The 24256-nt window shown below is 36.1% G+C and overlaps 1 protein-coding gene across 1 annotated transcript in view; it reads right to left on the minus strand.

The window, feature by feature from the left end:
* The window catches only part of SUPT3H (SPT3 homolog, SAGA and STAGA complex component), a 441307-nt gene that overhangs the window by 72230 nt on the left and 344821 nt on the right, over nucleotides 1-24256 (minus strand). Inside the window, exons 10-11 of the mRNA XM_055080057.1 lie at nucleotides 22799-22966; nucleotides 13183-13293 (exon numbers count right to left, since the gene is read on the minus strand). Of these exons, the coding sequence (XP_054936032.1) occupies nucleotides 13183-13293; nucleotides 22799-22966 (279 nt within the window). The remainder of the gene's footprint in view (nucleotides 1-13182; nucleotides 13294-22798; nucleotides 22967-24256) is intronic.

The following is a 24256-nucleotide window of genomic DNA, read 5'->3' on the forward strand; positions in this document are numbered from 1 at the left end:
TAGCTGGTAACCTGCAGGATCAAGTTAAACGGCATGTTCAGTGACCAAAGAACTCCTGGAAAATTAGTTCAAAATGATGCATCATTTTGTCAGACACTCTTAAGAATTAGCTTTTCAGGATGTCTCTTCAGAAACATGAAACCCCTCGAAACCACTACCACAAATAGCCAACATTTAAAATAACTGCCAAGCCACCTGCTTTTCTCCAGGAAACATCATAAAACTCACAAGTTAACAAAAGACTTTACAAAGTCTGTCTTTCTGACGAAGTTTACTTATTTTGTTTGAGAGACTTTATTTCCCCTTTTCTGAGCAATGAAAAGTCCTCACATCAGATTCAGTTCAAGGCACAGACTTATGTGTAAAAGAAGGTCTCAGAACAGAAGGGGATGCTAAAGAACACTTCTTTGTCACTTTGGTCTTGGCACAGTGTTTCAGATGGTATTCATTTGGAATAAAGAGATCGATGACATAACATGCCCAATCCTCCTCTATAAGTGGCTTTACTAGAAGTGGGTAAGGGCAGACAAACATAAATTCATCTGTCTGTAGGCAACCCCAAACATACCAACTCGTCTTGGAGTAATTTAACCAGTAAGATGATTTAGAGGACAGTTCAGTGGCACCATTTTTGGAAAGTAAAAGCTTAGCAGAAGGAACATAAATCAAAGGTGACTGGCAGGTAAAGGATATATGCAGCAATCAGCCAAACCACGTGCACACTGGCACAAATTCAATAAGATCATTTATAAAATTTTTAAGTCAGGAGTACACAAAAGGGGGTCTGGTGCTAACTAAATCCACAGATAGCTTACATGCCACTGAAATAAACACTTCCAGATGCGGGTGTACAAAAACCTTTCACAGAAAGAAATGTTTTCTTTCATAAATCTGAAGGAGGGAGTCATAGCAGGGAAGGGCAGAAAGTCTGAAATTGAGACTGTGCTTCTTACAGATGGACGTGTTGTTGAGGAGGGAGTGTAGGGTGAGGATGAACTGCACATAGTGCGTCTCCATGTAGAAGCATTGCTACCATCAGTAAGACTGGATTTCTGTTAAAACAAGGGAAAAATGCTAATGACATATCATTTCATCAGTCCTCCACAATCTGGTGACTGAGTCAGCGTTGCTCCCATTACTTCCCTTAGAGTTTCTTTTCTGGGGGGTGGGGTGGGGAAGAGATACTGGCTTCACACAGAGATGAAAGCCACTAATCAAAGTTTAGAAAAACGATGCTTTGGAACTTACACCAGCACAAAGCTATTGGAGGCATGGCTTTAATGATGGAAATATTTTCAAAATCTGGCTAGCTTAGAGTCATCTTTCAGGAATGTGTGACCAAATTCATTAATGGATTAGAAAGTCAATTTGCTCATCCAAACAGCATAATAATTTGTGGGACTTTCTGGTCATATATCTAAACACTCCCAGAAGTTCAAACAGAAAGCTAGAATGTCTGTGTTTGTTTCCTTTTTTAGGTTCAGGTGAACTATGCATTGAGCTTTCCCCCCTTCCCCCAAAGAAATCCCCTTGAAATTAGTTTTCTTGTTGAATCTTTAAACTTCATGCAAATTCTCTGTAAGCATCTGAGTAATGTATTCTTGAGACTACTTCTAATGATCTGTTTTCTGCATTGACCCAAATTACCAACTTGTCAACTATTATTCATCTTTCGTTCAGGATCTTGTTCTACTTATTCTTTATGCCAAGTATCTCTTCTCTGGTCTCAACGGTCACTGCCTCAGCAGAGGCTTTTCTGCCCTCTTGCCTGCAATACTGCAGGGGCCACCCGATTGATCGCTCTGCCAATTACATCTCTTAACTCCAGTCCCTCCTCCATCCCATCAGCTGAGTTTTTTTTGGTTTTTTTTTTGTGTGTGGTATGCGGGCCTCCCTCTGCCGTGGCCTCTCCCGTTGCGGAGCACAGGCTCCGGACGCGCAGGCTCAGCGGCCATGGCTCACGGGCCCAGCCGCTCCGCGGCACGTGGGATCCTCCCAGACCGGGGCGCGAACCCGGTTCCCCCGCATCGGCAGGCGGACGCGCAACCACTGCGCCACCAGGGAAGCCCCTGAGTTATTTTTTTTAGAATACAAATTTGTTCATATCAAACCCTTGCTCAAAAACTCTAAAATCGCTCCCTGATGACTGTATCCATTGTTTAAAAAAGAAATTTTCCAAACTAAATCTTACAGAAAACTCAATATTTATCAGAGATAAAAATTGATCTGTATTAATCAGGGAAAACTACTATTTTGCAGAATACCTGTAAAATAAGTCAGGGTTTCTGCAGAGCACGGCTAGATAACTGTTGGCCTGCGTCATGAAGCCCATGTGACTCGAAGTCCCTCTCAAAGTGTCAGCAGCCTCCCTTTGATGCTTCACCTCCTCTCGATGGACTCCTCGGTTCCTCACCTTGGCCTAACAGCCATTCTGCTTTCCTGCAATTTCCCCCCGATTTTATTCCTGCTCTTCTTTCTGCCTCAATTATTTTTTCGCAATGCTCACTCATTTCCCTCACCTCTGTCTCATAAACTCAGTTCAAATGTTAGTGATCTGAGGAAGTTTCCTTGACTTCCTCAGGCAGATCTCGGTCTCCTCTGCGCCAGAGGCACTGTGTCCCGCCCCTCCCCCCCCCCGCAGTTACAGTGCCAACCACAGGGCAGTGCTTATATACACATCTCCTTCACTATATTGGAACACCCAGCTACTCATCTCCATATCCCATAGCCCCCTTTCAACAGATTTCTAAAGCAACGCTTGGCAATTGTTCATTGAATTAATAAACGGAGATACCAGAGCTATAAGGATCTCAGGCCACGTAGGGATGTCACCACTGGTCCTTCCACTTCTAAATCATGTCTACTTCAATCTTACCAATGAGGATTCTGCCAAATGGACTGTCATTACCTAGTCCAAACTCAGAAAGCAAGTGCTATCCTTTGTATGTGAAGGGTGCCTCCATCCTCTCAGGAAGGCATGTACTTTGAATTGTTTTTCGGCAGTTGCAGGTGACAGATTGACTTGGAGCAGTATAGTCTTGCCTTGCCTCCTTATTCATTTTTTCTCTTAATCATTTGTGAGCTGGCTGTGTGGGTGAAAGATATGGCTGCCACCAACAACGGAAGTGTAGTTAGTTTACCCACATGAGGATCAATCCCTAATGCTGTCTTCTCTAGACAGTGGCTTCAGAGAAAAGCACAGTGTGGAGCCTAGGCTGGTTTTCTTCCTCCTCTCCTCTCCTCTCTTTTTTCTCCTCTTCTCCCCCACCATCCCCCCCTCCTTTTTTTAAACACCAAAAGTTTGCTTCAATGAGCAATGTTGTCAACTATAACTTATTTACTTATTAGGCTCTTACCTAATGAGTCCAGAATACGGGAGTGGGTGTTTTAGGTTAGATCAGGAATGTAGAATTAAATCAGAGCCAGAAATATAGTCTCTAACTTCTCTCCTGGAAACTATAAAATCTGCACAAGTGTTTGAACTGGAATTGACAGGAACCTGTAGGCCAGGCTGTGAGCTTCAGGAGCCAGAGAGGCAACTCAAATACTCCTTCCCTGGTATTTCCAGCAGGGGCACAGCTGCCCAACTGTCACCTTGAATGCACCTGGGCAAATTCAGAGACTGACACCGGGCTCTGCCCTCGTGACCTCTGCCAACTAATCAGCCAAAATATTTCCAGATCTGGAGAGCCTACTCCACATTTTGGGTATATGCCCAGAACTGCAAATGCACTCCAATCAGGTGGGAGAGCCTATCCAGGTGCCAGGGCAAGAATTAACATCTGACTGACATATGGGCTATGAATTTTCTCTTCTCACAGCTTGGGGTCATGCAGAGGTGGTGTGTGGGAGTGGAATATTTGATCTGCACATACATAGCCTAGGGGATTTGGTTTAAATCAAATCATAATTAAAACACCAGTCAGGAAAACAAGGCATAATTATTTTTTTCCTGTGTTTTTTTTCCTACCTTGGATACAGCCTTAAATATACGTTGGGCACAATAACAGCTAGGTATCAGTTTCGTTTTTGGAAGGTGTAAACTTTCCACTTAAAACAATCCACTTATTATGTTGTAGGATTAACTCTGCAACTACATCAGTAAATTAAATGACAGTTCAATGATTATATTTGTGTGACTAAAGTGTATAACACTATTTAAGAAATCATCAAAAAGTAAATCATCTCCAGTTCAACAGGCTCTCATCATGGCTGTTTGGAGGAAATTTCTGTCACACTATCAATAAAACAGTACGCAAATGTTTCACTTAAACAAAACACGCTTATGACTGTTAGATGTTTCTGGCAATGGTTAATAAAGAACCTATCCCAATAAAACCATTGTGTTCTTTTCTAATATTCATCTAGTTTAGAAATAAAATGTTAATTGAAAAATTTAAATGGTATTTTTGCTAGGTGAACCTGACTAATGTAATGTATTGAGTTTATGTCTAACTCAGTGTTTACAATCTCATCTCTAGACTTAAAAGGAAAATTTCTTGCCATTTGCAGAGCATAATTTTTAAGTTTAGAAATATCTCAGCTTAGTTTAGTTCCTCCCAACTAATCTGGCTGCTTTCATGAATTTGTGAGTTAAAAGAGTCCTGTGATTTTTTTTTTTTTTAAAGCAAAAACAATTTCCTTTTGGGAGTCACTCAAAATATTTTTCTATTCTATCTTCATTCCCTCAGAAGACTGCAAAAACCTAGAAACCATAATAACACATTCAAATCTCAAGATGTGGTCCTTTTAGAATATTCTGCTCAAAAAGTTTCTCTTAGTTGTCAACTACTCCTTTCCTTGTACTCATGTTCAAATTCCTCTATTCTCCACGATACAGCCTGTCGTTTACAATGAATAGAGGTATGTTACCTTCTTGAACAACTTCAAATTCATGTCCCCCATTAGAGAACACTGATTGTCTCCTTTTCAAATTATATTCCTGAAAATTCTAGGATTCTCTGCAGGACTTTTAGGGGCCTCATGATGTTTGACGAGAATGTCCATTTCCAATTTTTTGTGCTACTCGAAATAAAGGTTCTGTCGTCTTGTGTTTTATATTGAACTTCCTGTAAATGTTCTGTTGTTTAGGAAATTATGCCTTGGAATTCTGGCCTGTTAGTTTTGTTTTTTGGTATTTAAAGCAGCCCAAATAAATCCTCTATGTAAAACTGTGCAAGTGAGTATGTCACCTTAGAGTGTATAGCCCATGCTGAACTGAATGTGAGGTCTTTACTGCTGATATAAAAGTGAAGGCAGAAAAAAGCAAAATGTGTTTGAATAGTCCCTGTTTACTGAAGAGACAAACCAGCTGTTAATAACATCATAATTTTTAAAAATGGAACTGGATAACTCTTTGTAAACAAATTCACTGTCTGTCCCAATTTAAGGTGTTGCTGCAGAAAGTTCACATGACATAAGATCTCTCTTCCCTTCTCCCTGCATTCTGCCTGATGATTAAAAAACATTAACTAAACAGTTTTACAATGTAACATGATTATGCCAACACAGAATTATGATGCTGTGCTTACAACAGCAGAAAAAAGTATCAGTAATGAATTCAGCAAATTTGGATTCCACAGGCAAAGCAAAATAAACATGACCCTGAAACTTTAAACAAGTATTTTTCAGGGAAGGATTTTCAGGTGACTGAGATTTTCTTTATGACATCTTTGAATAGCTTATAGTGTTTTTAAGATACCTTAAAAATATTTCCAGAAAACCATGAAGAGTTATATACTGGATAAGAAATCCATATATTGACTCCCTTTAAACATTATCAGTTTAAAAATGTGAGCACTTGTTAGATACTGTTAGTGAAACAACTTTTGAGCAAAAAATTCTTACTATTTCTCTTTTGAGCCAAGACTATTGGAGGTCTGTGTAGATCGTTATTAAAAACTGCTATATCTGTGAATGAAAACTTCTCAAATAAAGAGAAGTGTGTAAATAAAATAAAATATGGAAATAAAGTGGATACTGTGATGAATATAACGTTACATCATAACTTTGATTTTCAAACACCTTCACTATTCTTATTGAATGAGATTTTAAGAGTGGATCTTCTACATACAGAGTTGCTGGACTATTTGATAAAGAAATCCTTCTCTTATGGAGGTTTAATACCTCTTGCAACACTTGTCTTCTACGCAATGTAGTTTAGGAAATGCTATCTCACATTTTCAGGATAAGACTGCTTACACAGTTAAGAATAGAGGCCAGTCTGCAAAGATGGAGTTTAATGAGGAGGATTAGTGAGAATTCATTGAAGCCTGTGGTCCCAGTTAACCACAGAGTATTTAGCTCCTATCCACAGATAGAGCTCTGGTACTTACAATGTAACCTTAAGCTGGTTACTTGATTTTTCTCTAAATATCCGTTTTCTCATCTACAAAGTGGGGATAACAACACTCACCTTGCTGTGTTATAAGAATAACACAATATAGGGGAAAAGTTTCTTTAAAAATACTATATAAGTTATTATTTGATCACCCAACACTTTTCTCGGATTCTAATGATTTTCTCTCCCAAATTCTTCTAATGTTTTTATTACCACATTTCAAACACTTTCTCCCTAACTAATTCTAAATTGAACACTGTTAGTTGAACCATATAAAATTTCTGATACTCAACTCTTTATGACCTAGGGAAACTGTTATTTTATATAATTTGACAGAATAAGTTTTGTAACTGTAATTTCTGCCCCACCTTATTTTAAAATTTAAAACAACTAAATTAAAATATTTACATTTTTTTCTAGAGAAGGCCCACTTTTAGGTTATTCTTATATGATAAATATACCACATGTTAATTGTTTTTCTGAGAACCAGTGGCCCATAACTATGAAAAAGTACTCGGTTCCAACCTATAACGACAGACTTAGTACTTCCAAAAAATTTATTGAGAAATTCTTACTTCCAGTAAAAAACAAAATTCTTAAAAAATATTTAAGAATTCGTACCCAGTTTCTACTTGGTAGTTACATTTGAAAAGTACTCTAATATTTTGTGACATTTAATTTTCCAGGTTGAACACATAAAATGCAGACAAAATCTAATGCACTCAAGACGTAAGAATTATTCATGAACGTGAAATTCCAGCTCAAAATAGTCAAAGCAATCTGCTATGCCACTTTTGTTTTTAAAAGTTTAATGTGAGGGATTCTTAAAGGAAATTTTTTATTTTGATCCTTATTTGTCTATTGTGAACACTTCTGAAGGACCAATGATATGAGAGCATCCCTAGCACCCCTAATACACATATATACATCAAGCTAAACGGCCACAGTGGAAGAGCAGTCAGCTGAGAGTCAGGAGGCTGGATTCCAGGGTCAGCCCCGGCATTCACTTACAAGGTGCCACTGGGTGCAAGGCAAAGCATCTCTGAGACTGAGTTTAACTGATTTTCTCAAGTCTTAGCCAGTTTTAAAATACTTAGCCAGCTGTCTCACAATTTAATACAGGTGAGTGGACTTTGAAGCCACTCACTTTTAGGGATGCATTTAAGTTACCATTTAGATGAATGACCATGCTTAAATGAGAAATTTTATTGTTTTGCTATTCTACTTCAATAGAAAGACACCTGATAATATGTAAGCTTAGGGGGGGTGAGATATTTTTCTAATGTGAATATCACTCAGGAGAAACTAAAATATATTTAGGCATTACACACGGGATTATGTCATCCCATTTAGTGTACACAGTTTGCTTTCTCTGGCTTTCAAAATTATAGACCTGGTTTTCTATCAGCCATTTCCAGCACTTCTCGCTGAGCGCTGGGATTGGGCTTCAGAGTAGGTAACCATGGGCACCACCCACTGCTTGTACACAGCAAGAATCCAGATAAAACACAGGTGTGACCATCTTTTTCATGATAGACAACACAGTCCACTGGGTTACTCTTTGGGGGTATTTTCTCTGAGAGAAAAAAACAAAATGCTCTAACTATAAAAGTCTACTTCATTCTCAAAATTTTCAAATGCTTTTTCCTTCTAGACCCACATAATTATAAGAATTTTCTTAAAAAACCATTACCAAAAGCATTTGAATTTTTAGACTGCAAGAAAATACTCTTCAGTTAAATAATTAAATTCAATTAAAACAATTAAATACCAGTTAACTGTCTGATAGGACGATTCATTTAAAGCTTTCGCTAAACACTTTTTTTAGGCCCTGAAGCTCTTTTTAATGTAAGTTTTATTTTATCCTTTATTTTCCTATATTTTCTTAATTTTCTAACATACTAGCATTACTTTCATAATCATAAAATGAGGAAATTTTAAAAACTGAGAAAAATGAGGCTAGTAATAATTAATGTTTAAAAAATTATCACCAATTTTGATATACACATCAGTCTCTGAAAACCTTTTTTAGTAACTTACACAAATATATAAACTCACATAAACTGAATTTGATGCAGCGTTATAAGTCTGAGGCTGTGCTGTTTGTTCCTTAGATTTCTATTTCACAGGAGCTAGTATGCAAAAATCGAGTGGAAACTATGTACACTCAGTTACTGAGACCTTATTTTTTAATGTGACAGTGGTGATAAAAAAAAATCCATTAAAGTTCCTCAACCACGATTAAGTCAAAAAGTGAAAATGAACATTCATTTATCCTCGGGAACAATAATCTTTAAATAGTATTTAAGTTTTAATGGTATAAATTATAAGTCTGTAAAGAAATCACATTATAATTCGAGTTTTAGTTTCTTCTAGCATTACAAAGTGAGGCCTCTGTGTTTGTTTGTATGTCTGTGTGGTTGGTGGTGGGGGGAATGGTTTCTACTTTAGTCCGTTTGTATCCTTATCTGAAACCTTTTAGAAAATATACTACAGCTACTAGTGCTATGATGGCTTCCACTATTATTAATATAATACATTAAGAGCTTACCATTCAAGTTCATAGTACTCGTTGGATTCTATCATGAGGTATGTTCCATTCTACCAGAGAGAGGTTAAGAAACTTCCTTAGGCTACTTTGCTAGTAGGTGCAGAGCTGGGATCTGAATCTGGGCAATTTGGCTCTAGAATCAACAGTCTTAATCACCACACAATATAACCTCACGTAATGCCAACTACGATGAGTAAAAGGACAAGATGACAAGCATCAAAATGACTTAGGACACCCTCAGTTTGCGTAAGTACTCTAAAGTAATGACTACACATCATAGACTGAAGCGATTTTCAGAATTATTTAGGAAAAAATAAATAATAAGCAAAAGGTAAACTAGTCTCTTTAAACGTTCTTTAGCATGTGTATATGGAAGATCAGGTATACAGGGGTGGGAACAGTTGCAAAAAAATCTAATGAATAGCTTAATGTCAGGAAAATTACTTTAATCCTCTAGGTATGATACTGTCTTCTGATCTTCTGCATAGGATTAAGAATAAATAAGAACACAGAAAAGAAAGAAGTCATTGATTAAAACCAACATGCCAAAGACAGCATAGTTATAATTGGTTGAGTGGGGATGGGTAGTTTATAAGTGTCTCCATAGCCCTCAGATGAGTGGCAGGAAACTGATGTTTCCGCCATGAGGCCCCTTCTCTCTCCACTCCAGCAGCTACTCAGTGCAAAGCATTGTTTGTACTCTTTTCTCCCCTCCACCTAATGTGGCTTTAATTATTCCTTTCTTCTATCATTTCAACTAATTCCCAAGGGGAGGAACTCACAATTTTTTATACAATGAATTGTATTCCTGAATTTGATCATCAGAAGTCATACAGTAGAAGACAGAATGATGCCTCACCAAAAGCAAATTTTTCTTGGTTTATTGATTCACGTTGGAATTCAGTTTCCATGTAACCTACTGGTTCAGTCATTTTCATTCTCCAAATCAATTTCAAATTATTGGGAATTAGCTATATATCAATCAAGTTACGGATATTCTAAATTAGACATCTCATTTATATACACATTAGACAAGCACTTGAGATTTAGAATGAAATGCTGCATAGACAAAATCTCTATGTTTCAAAAATGTGAACTAGTTGTTCATGGCCATTTTAGTTTACAAAGGAAATTTTATACTGGAGGTAAGTTAGCTCAGCCTTTCTGTATAAAAATTCAGTCTCAGTCTGTGATTGCTATAGACACAGCCCACATGCCTCCTCTCAGGAGCTGCAGCTCAAAGCCTAGGAAGCAAAGTGTCCCCAGTGCAGCATAAAGTATCATCTCAGGGAGTGGGCACCAGGGAACTCAGCATCAGCATCTCCCCAGCATCAGGAGCACCTCCTTTTAGCACTGAAGGTAGGAGGGATCCAGGACAGGTGTTCACACTGTTAACATACACAGTCTGCAAATCTATTCTACTTTAAAGAGAATTTTTAACTTTAAAAGGCAGATTTGAGTTTGTAATATATACCAAGAAACTGTATCTGCCTGATCCTACTACTCATGACATAAAATGGAGTAGGTATAGGGCTTCCCTGGTGGTGCAGTGGTTGAGAGTCCGCCTGCCGATGCAGGGAACACGGGTTCGTGCCCCGGTCCGGGAAGATCCCACGTGCCGTGGAGCGGCTGGGCCCGTGAGCCATGGCCGCTGAGCCTGCGCGTCCGGAGCCTGTGCTCCGCAACGGGAGAGGCCACAGCAGAGGGAGGCCCGCGTACAGCAAAAAAAAAAAAAAAAAAAAAAAAAAAAAAAAAAAAAAGGAGTAGGTATATTCAGTCCTGTTGTAGGCTTGGCAAATTGTTATAACTCCAGGTAAGGGAGTAGACCTTTCAAGGTGGGTCCTTTCCGAGGAGTGATGAAAACTCAGTGTCCTTCTGTGGTGGAGTTCTTTCTCACCTTCTGTTGATTTTGCTCGCCTGCTCTGGTAGCAGCTAAGTGAACCTTCAAGACCATGGCTTATTTGTTCTATTTTCCAGATCTATTTAAACCAAGCATTTTAAAATTGCATTATTAGTTTTAAAAACCATATTGGTTATATGTTTGTTAGACAAAAATTAGCTTAAACTATATCTGAATATATATATTCTGAATATTTCAAGTATATTTCCTGACCATATACTACAATCTTAGACTATAAAAGCAATAATACATGAGTAATAGAGTACCAGGTTAGACATGGAAGAATGAATACACATGTACACACACACACACACACACACACACACACACATGTCATCAACCAAGATGGTTCTCAAGTGATCTGTCCAGTCTTTTTAAAAATAAAAAAACTTGAAGAATTAAGCAGCTACCACTGCCACCACTTCCTTTTGAGGAAACATCACAGACTTCATGATTAGGAGATTTTCCCCTCACATTAGATATATTTTCCTTTATCTAATTTTATCCATTACTTTTAGTCACCATTTTAGGTTATTTCTCAAAAATCCTGTTTCCCCTTGCTACCCTTTAATTACTTTTAGATGTTATTGACTCTGTCTTTTTCTTCTCTCTCTGCTCCACTGCCTTAGGCTATTAGGCATTATTTGGCTCGTATCTATGGATTTGATATCTTTAATCCTTTGTTATAAATTGGTTCTTTCAACTTCAGTTGGTTCCTAAGTTCTTCCAATCATCTCATATTTTTCTAAATTTCATCTCTTTTGGCTAATTGCTTTAAATAGCCTCACCTGTCATGTAGGAAAAAATAAAACAAGAGATATTGATTTCATTGTTTTCAACTGTAATTATCTAAAACCACTCATGCAAAAGGATATATTGCTTAATCAGCAACATATGATTACTATAAATATGATAAATCACGTTCTTATAATATATGACAAATTTAAGATATTAATCAGAAGTGAAAATAACTGTCACCATTACAAAAAGCTTCTAGAGACATATATAAAAAGCTCTGACACATTCTTGCTGTCACACGGAGAATGCATACAATTAACAATAACAATGAAAACAAAGAATGGTAAGAAAGCATTCTCTTTAACTGAAACATAAGAAAAAAGGAGATGATATAATTCAGAAGAAATCATGACTTCTATCAACAGATAATAGTAAAATCCACTCTTAGGAAAAAACATATTATTTTATGTACATACGTATGTGTAATGTTATACATATATATTCTGCTTTAGTATGTTAAAGCAGATGTGAATCCCCAAAAAAACCAAACAGGGCTTCCCTGGTGGCGCAGTGGTTGAGAATCCGCCTGCCAACACAGGGGACACGGGTTCGAGCCCTGGTCCGGGAAGATCCCACATGCTGCAGAGCAACTAAGCCCGTGCGCCACAACTACTGAGCCTGCACTCTAGAGCCCGTGAGCCACAACTACTGAAGCCCGTGAGCCTAGAGCCCGTGCTCCGCAACAAGAGAAGCCACCACAATGAGAAGCCCGCGCACCACAACGAAGAGTAGCCCCCACTCGCTGCAACTAGAGGAAGCCCCTGTGCAGCAACTGAGACCCAATACAGCCCAAAATAAATAAATAAATTTTAAAAAACAAACAAAGACAAACAAATGGTAAATTCTACTGTTCTTTAGTCATAAATCAAACCTAACTTTCTGAAAATCAAACCAATTCCTTATAAACAGAGAAGGACTTGGAGAAAGTTATACCGACATGAATAAAGATCTTTTTTAAAAAGGGCCACAAGATGAGCATTTAATTAAAACACACACACACACAGACGCACACACACGGACACACACACTTTCTTTAGGCTGTTGAAATATAAAGTCTTTAATTCTCCATTAAAAAAAAAAAACAAAACAAACCTTGATTATAAGCTTTAAAACCATTTGAAGATGTGGAAGACTGTCTGCCTTTCAGCCTACTTCAAAGCCAGTAAAGAAATCATTTCTTCTTCTTCCAACTCAAAGTATGTTTAGGAGCAGAACATCTGATAGAAGTGGTATTGCCAATCTAACCAATTTTAAAATATAAAGTGCTTCTAGCAATATTTGGATACATATAATTTGACAAAAAAAAGTTTTATAAACCTAAGCTTTAAAAAATAGAAAATATAAGCCCCAACAAAAAAAGCATAATTTGTAATTGAAAGAAAATAATATTTTGTAGCAAAAAGTTGTCCTTCCAAAAAGAGACAAAAATGACTAACTTTTATTTCCCAAGAGAATTATGCCACTTTTATACAACAAAATTACAGTCACCACAAATTGCTTTCAACAATTCCACTGCTGCTTCATTTGACCACTTGAAAATCAAAATTCTTTCAGATTATAAATATAACTTTTTATAACTCTGTTATTACGTACTGTGAATGGGGAAAGGGGGCCAATCTTGTGGCTGTAGCGTCGAACGGCCTCTCTGATGTGGCAGGGCTGGATGGCATCGCTGTGAGCCTCAACACCACAGGCCGCAGTGCTCTGCGACAGAAAAACACATAAATTGTTACTAAATCAAAAACACACAACAGAACTTCAGTGTATAAAATATGAAAATAAACTTTCATAAAATGGACGTTTTTTTCCCTTAGGATGCACATCATTGCTGCCATATACTACATCTAAAAAAAAATTCCATTAACAAATCAAAGATGACTTTTACATGACCCCGTCCTAGCAGACCAACCAAATGCAATTTTTATGCCCCCAATATTTCACCTAGGCCTACATGTCAAGGTACAGAAGAATACAGCCACTTGCGTGCAGATGAAAAGTGTCATAGGGGCTTGCTCAAAGAACCACAGTAAACTATTTTTTTTAAAAAACATATAAACATTTATTATAAATGTTTCTTGGGAGCCTGTTGGACGTATTTCCGAAATAACTTGAGGGTCATCAATTTTAAAATAAAAAATGTAAAATTGCTATATATTTATTTATAATACTGTGGACTGTCATAAAAGATCATTTCAACTTGGTTCCTAGTTTTCTAGGTATCCTCCATGCAAAAACAAAATGAAACAAAAACTTTCTATTTTAATCTGCCTCATCTGTAAAAGGCAGGTTTGAAAGTACAAAGAAACACAAGAAACAGAAAGATTATTTGCAATAAGACTATGGATTTCAACTCAAGAAATGTATGCAACATGATTTAAAAAAAATAAAATAGGGGCATTATAGTCTCATGATTCAGTTGTAGGCTCTGGCTTCCCAAATACCTGGGTCCAGATCCTAGCCATATCAGTTACCAGTTCTGTCAAGTTATGTAATATCTCTGCACTTTAGTTTCCCCATCTGTAAACTGGATAATAATTATAATTGCTCTATAGGGTTGCTGTGAAAATTAAATGAGTTGATATGTGTAAACCACTTAGAACGGTGCCTGACACATGTTAGCTATTAACAGCATTAGGCTATTATTTACATTAAAAATGGAACCTCCATGTTCTTGAAATGATAAGCTAATTTACTTAAAAGTGCAGTGGATACCAGATGCCAGGTCATCAACATTAAAGAATCAAGAGAAAGAAATAGTAGCCTGTGTGTTACTATAACTCTGGTCTAGAGGTACCACTCTCAGAATTCCTTATAGGAGTATATCTAGTACAACCTCTATGGATAGCAATTTGGCAAATCTTATCAAAATGAAAAATCACAACTCTTTTTGACCCAATAATTTCACCTCTAAGAATTTATCCTACAGACACATTACACGGTACAAAATAATAGACAGATAGATAGGTAGATATTCACTGCTGTGCCATCTGAATTCATGAAGCAAATGTTCATCAACGAGAGAACAATGAAATCAATTATGATACATTCATTCAATGCAACAGAAACCACAGCAACACCGAAAAGAATGAAGCAGTTCCATACATATTCCTATGGAGCTATCTCTAAGATACATTGTTTGAAAAAATACTAGGTGACCAACTGGATAACTATTAACCAGCTGTTTAAAACAAAAAAAGATGAACATTATATGCTCATTTAAGCTTAGAATATTTCCACAAAGGTACCCCAAAAATCAGTAACAGTGCTTATCTCTTGTAGTATAGGTGTGTGTCTGGAGGACATGGGTTAGAGGAAATATTTTTCACTTCTGTACCTTTTAAATATACTTTTTGTGCTCCTTCTATTATAAACTAGCAAAATAATTGTAAAAATTCCTATGAAGAGCATCAGCTAATTATCCAAGCTGAACCTGAAATAAGACTTAAAATATAAAACAAAACAGATCTTGATTATTTTTATTATTTTAACAAGATTTGAGATAAGCCAGATAGGAATTTACTCTAGGGTATCTTTCACAATTTCATTCCAACAATACCCTAAATAACACATCAGCTATGCCCACAATAACAAGGATTAAGTTATCTTAACCCCTCACTTTGGCACTCATATAGAAGTGCACACACAGAGTTTTTTCTTTTTCTTTCTTTCTTTTCTTTTTTTTTTTAAATTGTGCTTTCTTGATTCTCATTCCAAATACTTTGTTTCAGTTGGAATATATTAGAATAAATGCAATTATCAGGTACCCAGTAAGGCTAAAGACTCTTCTGTTAAGTCCACTTGGCTCCAAGATGTGAATATGACTAATACAGACTCATTATCTGCTAGGGATAACAAATACTTGTGAAGTAAGTTGAGGCATTCTACTCATTTGTGGAAATGAATGCAAATAATTAGCTGGATTTAGAATCTAAAGTTAAGTTTTCCAGTGGAAACTCAAGTGGAAACACAAAAGGGGGACATCAAGGGGGTCAATATCCTGCAGACTAAGTGGGTGGGGAGTCCTTCCAGTGCATTCCTCTGTGGAAGCTCCTTTCTCCTTGAAAATTGGATTTATTTTTCATTTCTTTTCTCCATGGCCAATGGAGAGTCTACTCTTCCTCAACTTCCCCAAATAAATTTGGTTCTGGTATATCCCAAATAAATTTGGTTCTGGTAGAGAACATTTTGGTCAAAATCTCTCAGAACCTCTGGCATGGCGATCCAATGGGACTTGAGAACACTGAAGTAGGGAGCATAAGTTAGAAACTACTTGTGGTTGCTATTTGTAAGATGTGGTAATATCTTATTACCAGGCCTGTTTGAATCATGTTATTGCTGCTAAAAAGAAGCTAACCTACATAAAAATAAAAATATTCATTTTTGTGAAAAACGTCATTAAAATTTCTATCTTGCCAGTTTCAGGTTTACCTGCTATAATTAAGCAACTGCAAACATCAGCAATAAGTTACTATGTGCACTTCTACACTTTCCTGATTTGCCCATTGAGTTCTTTGGAAGGAAACCTTTAGATCTAAAATGTTGTATTTGCAGTATTGTTTCTACCGCAATAAGTATCTTCTCATTTCTGTAAATATCTAGTCCCTCACCAAGGTACTCGAAATCTGTTTAAATTCAAAATTCATATTAAGTTTAGAATTTTTACTTCAGCAGTGACTTCATAAATCTGGTAATAGTCTTCAAAATTGTTACAGGATTAGCATTAAATCTGTGTATTTGCTACCTAATATAAAAATATTATATGTTATAAATACAATAAAGAATAATACATTTATGTACCAATTCAGCTTTCTCATTCTGCTTGTGCCCACATCATAGAATAGTCTTTAAATTTTCAAAAATGAAACCCACATGTTTGATAAAATACTGAGTGCTGTTGTCTATAGTGTGTTTGTCAAAATCTCTGTGGGGACCAAACTCTTTATTTCCTAAAGTAAAGTACAAGGTGCTTCATAAAGTTCTTCATATGTCAGGTACTCTTCCTCTTGGCTGCCTTCGTACTCCATTCTTGTATTCTTCCATTTCATTTTTATTTGTCTTTTTATTCAGAAACTGCTGCTGGGTATTGGAAGCTGAAGTATCATATAGAGTCCTCCATGCTTCCCACATTTGAGTATGGTCCCTCTGCTTGTACTTGCTGGCTTGTATTGAATAAAATTCCCCAACAGCTTGAACTCTCAACTGTGGTACAAGAAGTTACATTGAAACTTTGGTTGCCCCAGGATCTCTTACAAAAGTCTGTACCTCTCCCGACACTTTTCTTCTGAACTTAAGAGTTGTTGGGAAGAAACAGCTTTTAAAGAAATTTTATCCTTTCTCAGCCTTCCCCTTGCCGGGTAATCTAATATTTAAGAAGGACCTGGAATCTCAGATAACTGCCTCTTATTCTTTTCACATCCATAATGGTGGACTAGATCTTTCGTTAAACTTGAAACATTAGATTTTACAGAGGAGTAATACGTATCTCAGGTTAGAGCAAGTGAAAGGTTAGTAGCACTGACTTCTGTCACTCACCGACCACATGGGTTGTGTATGACCTGAGTGGGCAGGCAAGTGTCTTCTTTCTCCTCACTCTTGTACATAGAGCTCTCTCGGTGCTTTGTGTCTACAGAGGATTTCTTTTCAGATGAGGTTGGGCCATTCTTTGGCCAAAGGCTATAGTATAATACAGTTAATTTTCTCATTTCAAAACTTAATTGAGATGTTAAATTTGTCATTCTATATAACTAGGAAGAGATTTTTTTTAACTAAGGAAATTAAAACTAAAAAAGGTATTGAAGAGAAGACAAGAAAGAATCACCAAATTCAAGGATTCATAATTTAAAAATTTAGAAAAAGTGCACAGTATTATCTATTCTAAACTTCCTCAACTCCTTCCCTACGTTATAGATGAGAGAGTGAAGATAAGGGACACTCCCAAGATTAAAATGATAGTATTAAGATATGGTTATACATCAAATCCCTTGACTTCTAGTACACATAGCTAGTATATAACAGAGGCTTTATTATTTTACGTAGAATGAACTGTACCATGTTACCAACATAGCTGAGGTTTCCAGTGAGTAAAAATCAAAATACAGCAAGAGCTTGAACATAGAAAGATGTGTATGAGTAAATAGAGAAAAAATTAATTATTTTATGTATGCATAATAACCAGGTTAATTACAACTTCCTACATACTTTGTAAAGCAAATCCACTGAAGAGGTCTTTTAGGTAACATTTTATTAGCCTAGTTTTATTTATTGAATGAGTTGGAGAGCACTACAGCTGAAAATCTTTAAAACTACTTTATAATATAGAAGTTCCTTATAGTTCAGAGTTTCCCTTTATAAATAATCAGTGAGCTCTGTCATTTTGAAAACAAAAGGGGGAGTTCAGATGTGAGGATGAAATTTAAATCTGCTTACTATCAGTTATAAAATTATATCTCGGCATAGCTCCACTACTAGTAATGGCAAATGGTTCCTACTGTGCCAACGAACTTGTAGATAAAAGTATAAAATTTGGACAAATTACAATAAACAAGTACCTGAAAGCAAAAGGGACTGATCTAACACAGGCAGAAACTGAAAGGGGGTGTACCTATGTTTAGAAGAAGGGAATGGCTGTGGGTTGAGTTTTCTGTTTTTACTGTTTTAGCCCAAGGGTAGGCTCCAGTCAGTATAGGGAGGACATGACCTTAGAGGCATGAAGAACTATAGGCCAGAGTTCAGGGCAACCATAGTATGTGTAAAGTGAAAAAGAAAATCCCAGAAAGGACAGAATCAAAGAAGGGAAGTTCCAAATTCAGTGTATAAATTTCACTCAGTCTTTGACTAACTTCTTAACTATTCCTTTGTGGTATCAAATCCAAAAAACCCAGGTAATCAGGTAAAGTTAAGGGAAGCAAAGAGAGAATCTAGCTGCTGAAGAGGAATTTGAGTTTGGACTTTAGAATTCAATCTAGAAAAGTAAACTGCCTGCTTAACACACATATGCACACACCACCACCACCACCACCACCAACTCTCTTCATAGGAATATGACAGAATCTGAAATCTCTACAATATATTACTCACAATGTCCAGGATATAACTTACAATTACTAGACATGCAACAAATAAAAGAAACTGTGACTTATACTCAATGGAGACTAAAATACTCCAGGTATTTAATTTATCATACAAGGATTTTAAAGCAGCTATTATGAAATAAAATAAACTTGTAATAAATGATAAAAAATAATAGTAGAAAAATGTAAACTATAAAAAGAAATCAAAAGGAAATTATACAACTATAAAATAAAATATCAGAACTAAGACATTACTGGATGAGTGTTAAGATTGAAGCTGACAGTAGATAGAGTTTGGAACATAAAGGAAGATCAACAGAAGTTATCCAATCTGAAGAACAGAGAGAAAAGATTGAAAGAGAAATTAAACAGAGCTTCAGGGATATGTGGAACAATATCCGAGTAACTAATGAATATGTACTTGGCGTCTCAGAAGGGGAGAAGAGGGAGCATGAGGCAGACAAAACATCTTACGAGATAATTGCTGATCATCCCCCCCAAATTTAAAAATATTTCATTTTCAAGAAGCTCAGTGAACCCTAAGCAGAATAAATACAAAAGAAAACCATTTCTATGGACATCATGGCCAAGCTGCTGAAAACCAAAAATAAAGATACAATTTTGAAAGCATCCAGAGATACGTAACACATGACATACACAGAAACAAAACTACAAAATCTACTGACGTGATTAAAAGAAAAAGGATGCTAGAAAACAGTGGCATGATATAATTAAAGTACTGAAAATGAAACTACCAATCCAGAATTCTATAGCCAGAGAAAATATCTTCTAGTAATGAAGGAAAAGTAAAGATATTTTCAGAAAAATGAAAATTAAGAGAAACCATCACCAGCCAGCATGTGCTATAACAAGTGCTAAATAAAATTTGGTAGAACAAAAAAGGAAAATGATACCAGAAGGAAAGTCTGATCATCAAAAAGAAATAGAGGGACAGTGGAGATGGTAAATGTTAAAGTCATTTGATTATTTAAGGCAAAAATAGTGTTATGGTTTATAACATGTCAACATAAGATGTGTATCAACTATAGCATAAAGAACAAGACTAAAGTAGATAAACCTATATAAATATAAAAGTCTTACATTTCATGTGAGTAAAACAGTACAATAACAACTCTAAGTACACTGAAAATTTAAGGATCTATATTGTAGTCCTTAGCATAACCACTAAAAAATGACGCAAAGAGATAGCACTAAGAAATCAGTAGATACATGAAAATGGATTTCTAAAGGAGTGTATAATTAAACCCAGAAGAAGACAGGAAAGAAAAACAGAAAAAAAAAAATAGAGAAAACAAGTAGCAAAATAGCTGACCTATATCCGAACCATGTCAATACATACATTAAGCCTCACAGATTTAAAGACAAAAATTAAAAGATAGAGAAAGAAAGGAAAAAGAAGCAAGAGCCAACAAGTTTTTGTTTACAAGAGATGTACTTTAAACATTAAAGATACAGATATACTGAAAGGAAATGGAGAGAAAAACACATATCATTTAAATAGCATAAGAAGGCTATTAATCAGATAAAACAGTTCAAGATGGATAGTATTGCCAGTGATGAAAAGAGAGATTTCATAAATATAAGTAAATGGAGAGATATGCCATGTTCATGGATTATAAGACTTGGTATTGTGAAGACATTTATATCCTCAAATTGATGTAAGATTTCAATCCAATCCCCTTCAAAATCCCACTAGGCTTTTCCCTTTTCTTTCTCTCTTTCTATATCTCCCTCTCTTTCTTTCTTTTTTTGGGTAGAAACTAAATTTTAATTCTAAAATTTACATAGAAATGCAAGGATATAACATGTCCATATTAAACCTGAAAAATAAAGTTTGAGGACCTACACTACCTGACTTTGAGACCTCCTATAAGCTACAGTAATCAAGGCAGATGACAATGACAAAAGAACTGACAAGTCAATAGAACAAAATTGAAATCCCAGAAATAAATCGACACAGATATATGGTCATTTGATTTTCAACAAAGCCACCAAAGCAATCCAATGGGAGAAAAGAGTCTTCAACAAAAGGTTCTGCAGTAACTAGATATATGTAAAAAAGTGAACATGGCCTCAACTCATAAAAGACACAAAACTTAATCTGCCTCAGTTAATGGAACTTAACAAAAAAGGTAAAGCTAAAAAGCTTCCAGAAGAAAACACAGGAGAACATCATCATGAACTGGGAGTAGCCAAAGCTTTCTTAGACAGAACACAGAACACTATAAACAAAAGAAAATATTGGCTAAATTAGACTTCATTAGAAGTTCAAAACTTCTGCTCAACAAAATACACCATTAAGACAATGAACCGGTGAACTACAAACAGAGAGAAAATATGTCAAAAACATATGTTTGACATAGGATTGTTATACAGACTATATAAAGAACTCCTACAAATTGTAACAAGAGACAACCCTACCTCAAAAATTTTGTGTAAAATATTTGAAAAGACTCCTCCTTGAGGAAGATATATGAATGGCCAATCAGCACATGAAAAAATGCTCAGCATTATCAGTCACCAGGAAAATACAAACTCAAACTATAGTGAATTATTATTAAATATCCATCAGAATGGTTAAAAGTAAAAACAATGACAACACCAAATGTTGATGAGCATGTGGAGCAACTGAAATTCTCATATATTGCTAAGGAAGTATAAAACGATACAACCATTTGGGAAGAAAATTCTTGCAGTTTCTTTAAAAACTGAACACATAGCTACTCTATGACCCAGTAATTTCATTCCTAGCTATCTACCTAAGAGAAATGAAAGCATTTGTCCATAAAGACTTGTACAATAATGCTCATAACAGGTTTATTCATAAAACCTCAAAAACTGGAAATAGCCTAGGTGTCCACCAAAAATGAGAATGAGTAAACAGATATATACAAGCAAACTTACTCATCAATAAAGAAGAATAAATTATACTTATACTGAAAAACATAAACTTCAAAAATGTCCTGAAAGAAATTGCACACAAAAGAGTACACATACTATATTCTTTTTAAATGAGGTTCTAGAATGGAAAAAACTCATGTATGATGAAAAAAACAGAACATGTTTGCCTTTCTGAGGATGGTGACAGGATTGTGTGGAGGAGGTATGAAGGAACTTTCTGAATTGATGGTAATGTTTTTTATCTTGAGAGGGGATTAGAAAACAACAAATTTATACATTTGTCAAAATTAATCAAATGGCATACTTAAGAATTGAGTGGTATACTGAATAGAAATGTTACCTTTAAAAAAAAAAGGAACCATAAACAAATTATACATAATGAAGTGTTTAGGAATGAAAACTAAGCTGATGTATGCAGCTTACTTTTCAATGTATTAAAAAAAATGAACACATGGATGGATTAAAGAACAACTGGATACATATATATAGTAAATGCAAATATAGTAAATATATAGTTAATATATTAAATATAGTAAAATGTTAATTGTAGGCTTCCCTGGTGGCACAGGGATTAAGAATCCGCCTGCCAATGCAGGGGACATGGGTTTGAGCCGTGGTCCAGGAAGATCCCACATGCCGCGGAGCAACTAAGCCCGTGCGCCCGTGTGCCACAACTACTGAGCCTGTGCTCTGGAGCCCGTGAGCCACAACTACTGAGCCTGCGTGCCACAACTACTGAAGCCTGCACGCCTAGAGCCCGTGCTCCGCAATAAGAGAAGACACCGTAATGAGAAGCCTGTGCACTGCAACAAAGAGTAGCCCCCCACTCGCCGCAACTAGAGGAAGCCCAAGTGCAGCAGCGAAGACCCAATGCGGCCAAAAATAAATAAAAAAACAAACAAAACAAAACAAAAAAACCACATTGAGATACCTCTATTCTAAAAAAAAAAAATCTTAAAAAAATGTTAATTGTAGCATCTAGATGGCAGATATATGGTATTTGCTCTACAATTCTTTTAACTTTTTTGTTTGAAAATTTTTATATTAGAAAAAATCAATTATCTTGCTGTAAACTGGCTGCTTCTAAAAATCAGATTTATGAGAAAAACAGAACACATTTTCCATACTCAACAAGACCTCTCCACTCTGCACCAGAAAAGAAAAAAGAAAGGAAAAAAGAAAGGAAAAAAAAAAGAAAAAGAAAAAATATCACTGACCTTTTTTCTTTTCCTTTGTTTGGTTTTAGCTGAGTCTTGTCCAGCACTCCCATTCCCTAGGGATCCTGATGTGGTTCTCCCTGAGAGCTGTGATCCAGATGATGGAGCACTCGGTGTAGGAGGAGGTGTGTTCTCAGGAGAGTCTGGGTAGGACCTTAGGCAAGACCCCTGTCCAAAGAGATGTGGCTTTGAAATCAAGCAACCAGAACTTCTACTAACATTTGAGTTTGTTTAACATCTCATGAATTCAGTAATATTTGAAAGTTATAAAAACACAGTTTATTATTATCCAGTCCACAGAAATGATGCCACCATCTTACCCCTAAGGGTCTAAATATATTAGTTTTTAATCTGTCTGATCATTTAGATAAAAATCAAGGTTCCTCAGATACAGCTTCTAAAATTTCTGCGGATTTTGTCAAATAGAGATATTTTTACTGAGAAGTTTTGTCAGTGTTTCAAACTTACTCAAAAGGAAGCTCTAAACTTTCCCCCCAGACAGGATGCCTTCCAGACATTCTTTGTAACATGGTGACCGGCCTTCGCCTAGTAACTCAAAACTCAGTGCTTTAGGGTCACTGTAGATATATCTCTAGCTCCTCCAACACCTAGCTCCTTCCTTCATTCAGAATATGCCTCATATCTATCTGCTGTCTTTGGTTATGACTGCAAGTCTGTTCTCTCTTCCATGTGGAAGCACTTCAAATATTTGAAGACTGTTTATTTCACAGCCTCTTCTCTTCTATAGGTCAAACACCTCAAGTTCCTTCCACCACTTATTATGAGACATGCTTTCAGGTTCCTCCTCCTGCCCATTACTCTCCTTTAGACATCCTTCACTTTGTCAATGTCCATCCTACAGGATGCTGCCTGAACATTTAAACAAAAAACATTTTCTTTTCAGTAACATCACAATATTGGCTCCTAAGAAATGTATAGGCAAATAAAAGTTTCTAAGTCTTTTTCATGTATGGTATTGTTAATTCTACATTATCCTCTTACTATCCACTGGCCTACAATTCTCTGTAATGTATTTTAAAAATTATGCTGGGCTTTGTAAAATGTTTTGCTGAAATTCAGATATTGTTTTCAATAGTATTTCTTTGATCTGCTTGCCTAGAAACATCAAACAAGAAGGAATAAACCTAATGTGGCATGAGTTGTTCTGAGAAAAAAACAAGGTAACTCCTAGAGATCACTGCTTCCAGTATGCAAACCATATAGTAGAAAACAAAATCTAGAAAATTAACTCAAATTAAAATTAACCTTGATAATGTGAGAAACCCAAGCTTAACTAGCTCAGTTCCTTATATAGTTAGTGTTCAAGAACGATAATTATTAAAATAGAATGCACTGTGTTAACTCCATGCCTCGAGTTTCCAATTCCAAGCTACTGTACATAGCACCTCCATCTGGATCTTCTTAAAATACCCTTTTGAACTCATCAGCCTTTAGCCA

Source organism: Physeter macrocephalus, chromosome 18 (assembly GCF_002837175.3).
Source record: "Physeter macrocephalus isolate SW-GA chromosome 18, ASM283717v5, whole genome shotgun sequence".
Taxonomy (NCBI): Eukaryota; Metazoa; Chordata; class Mammalia; order Artiodactyla; family Physeteridae; genus Physeter; species Physeter macrocephalus.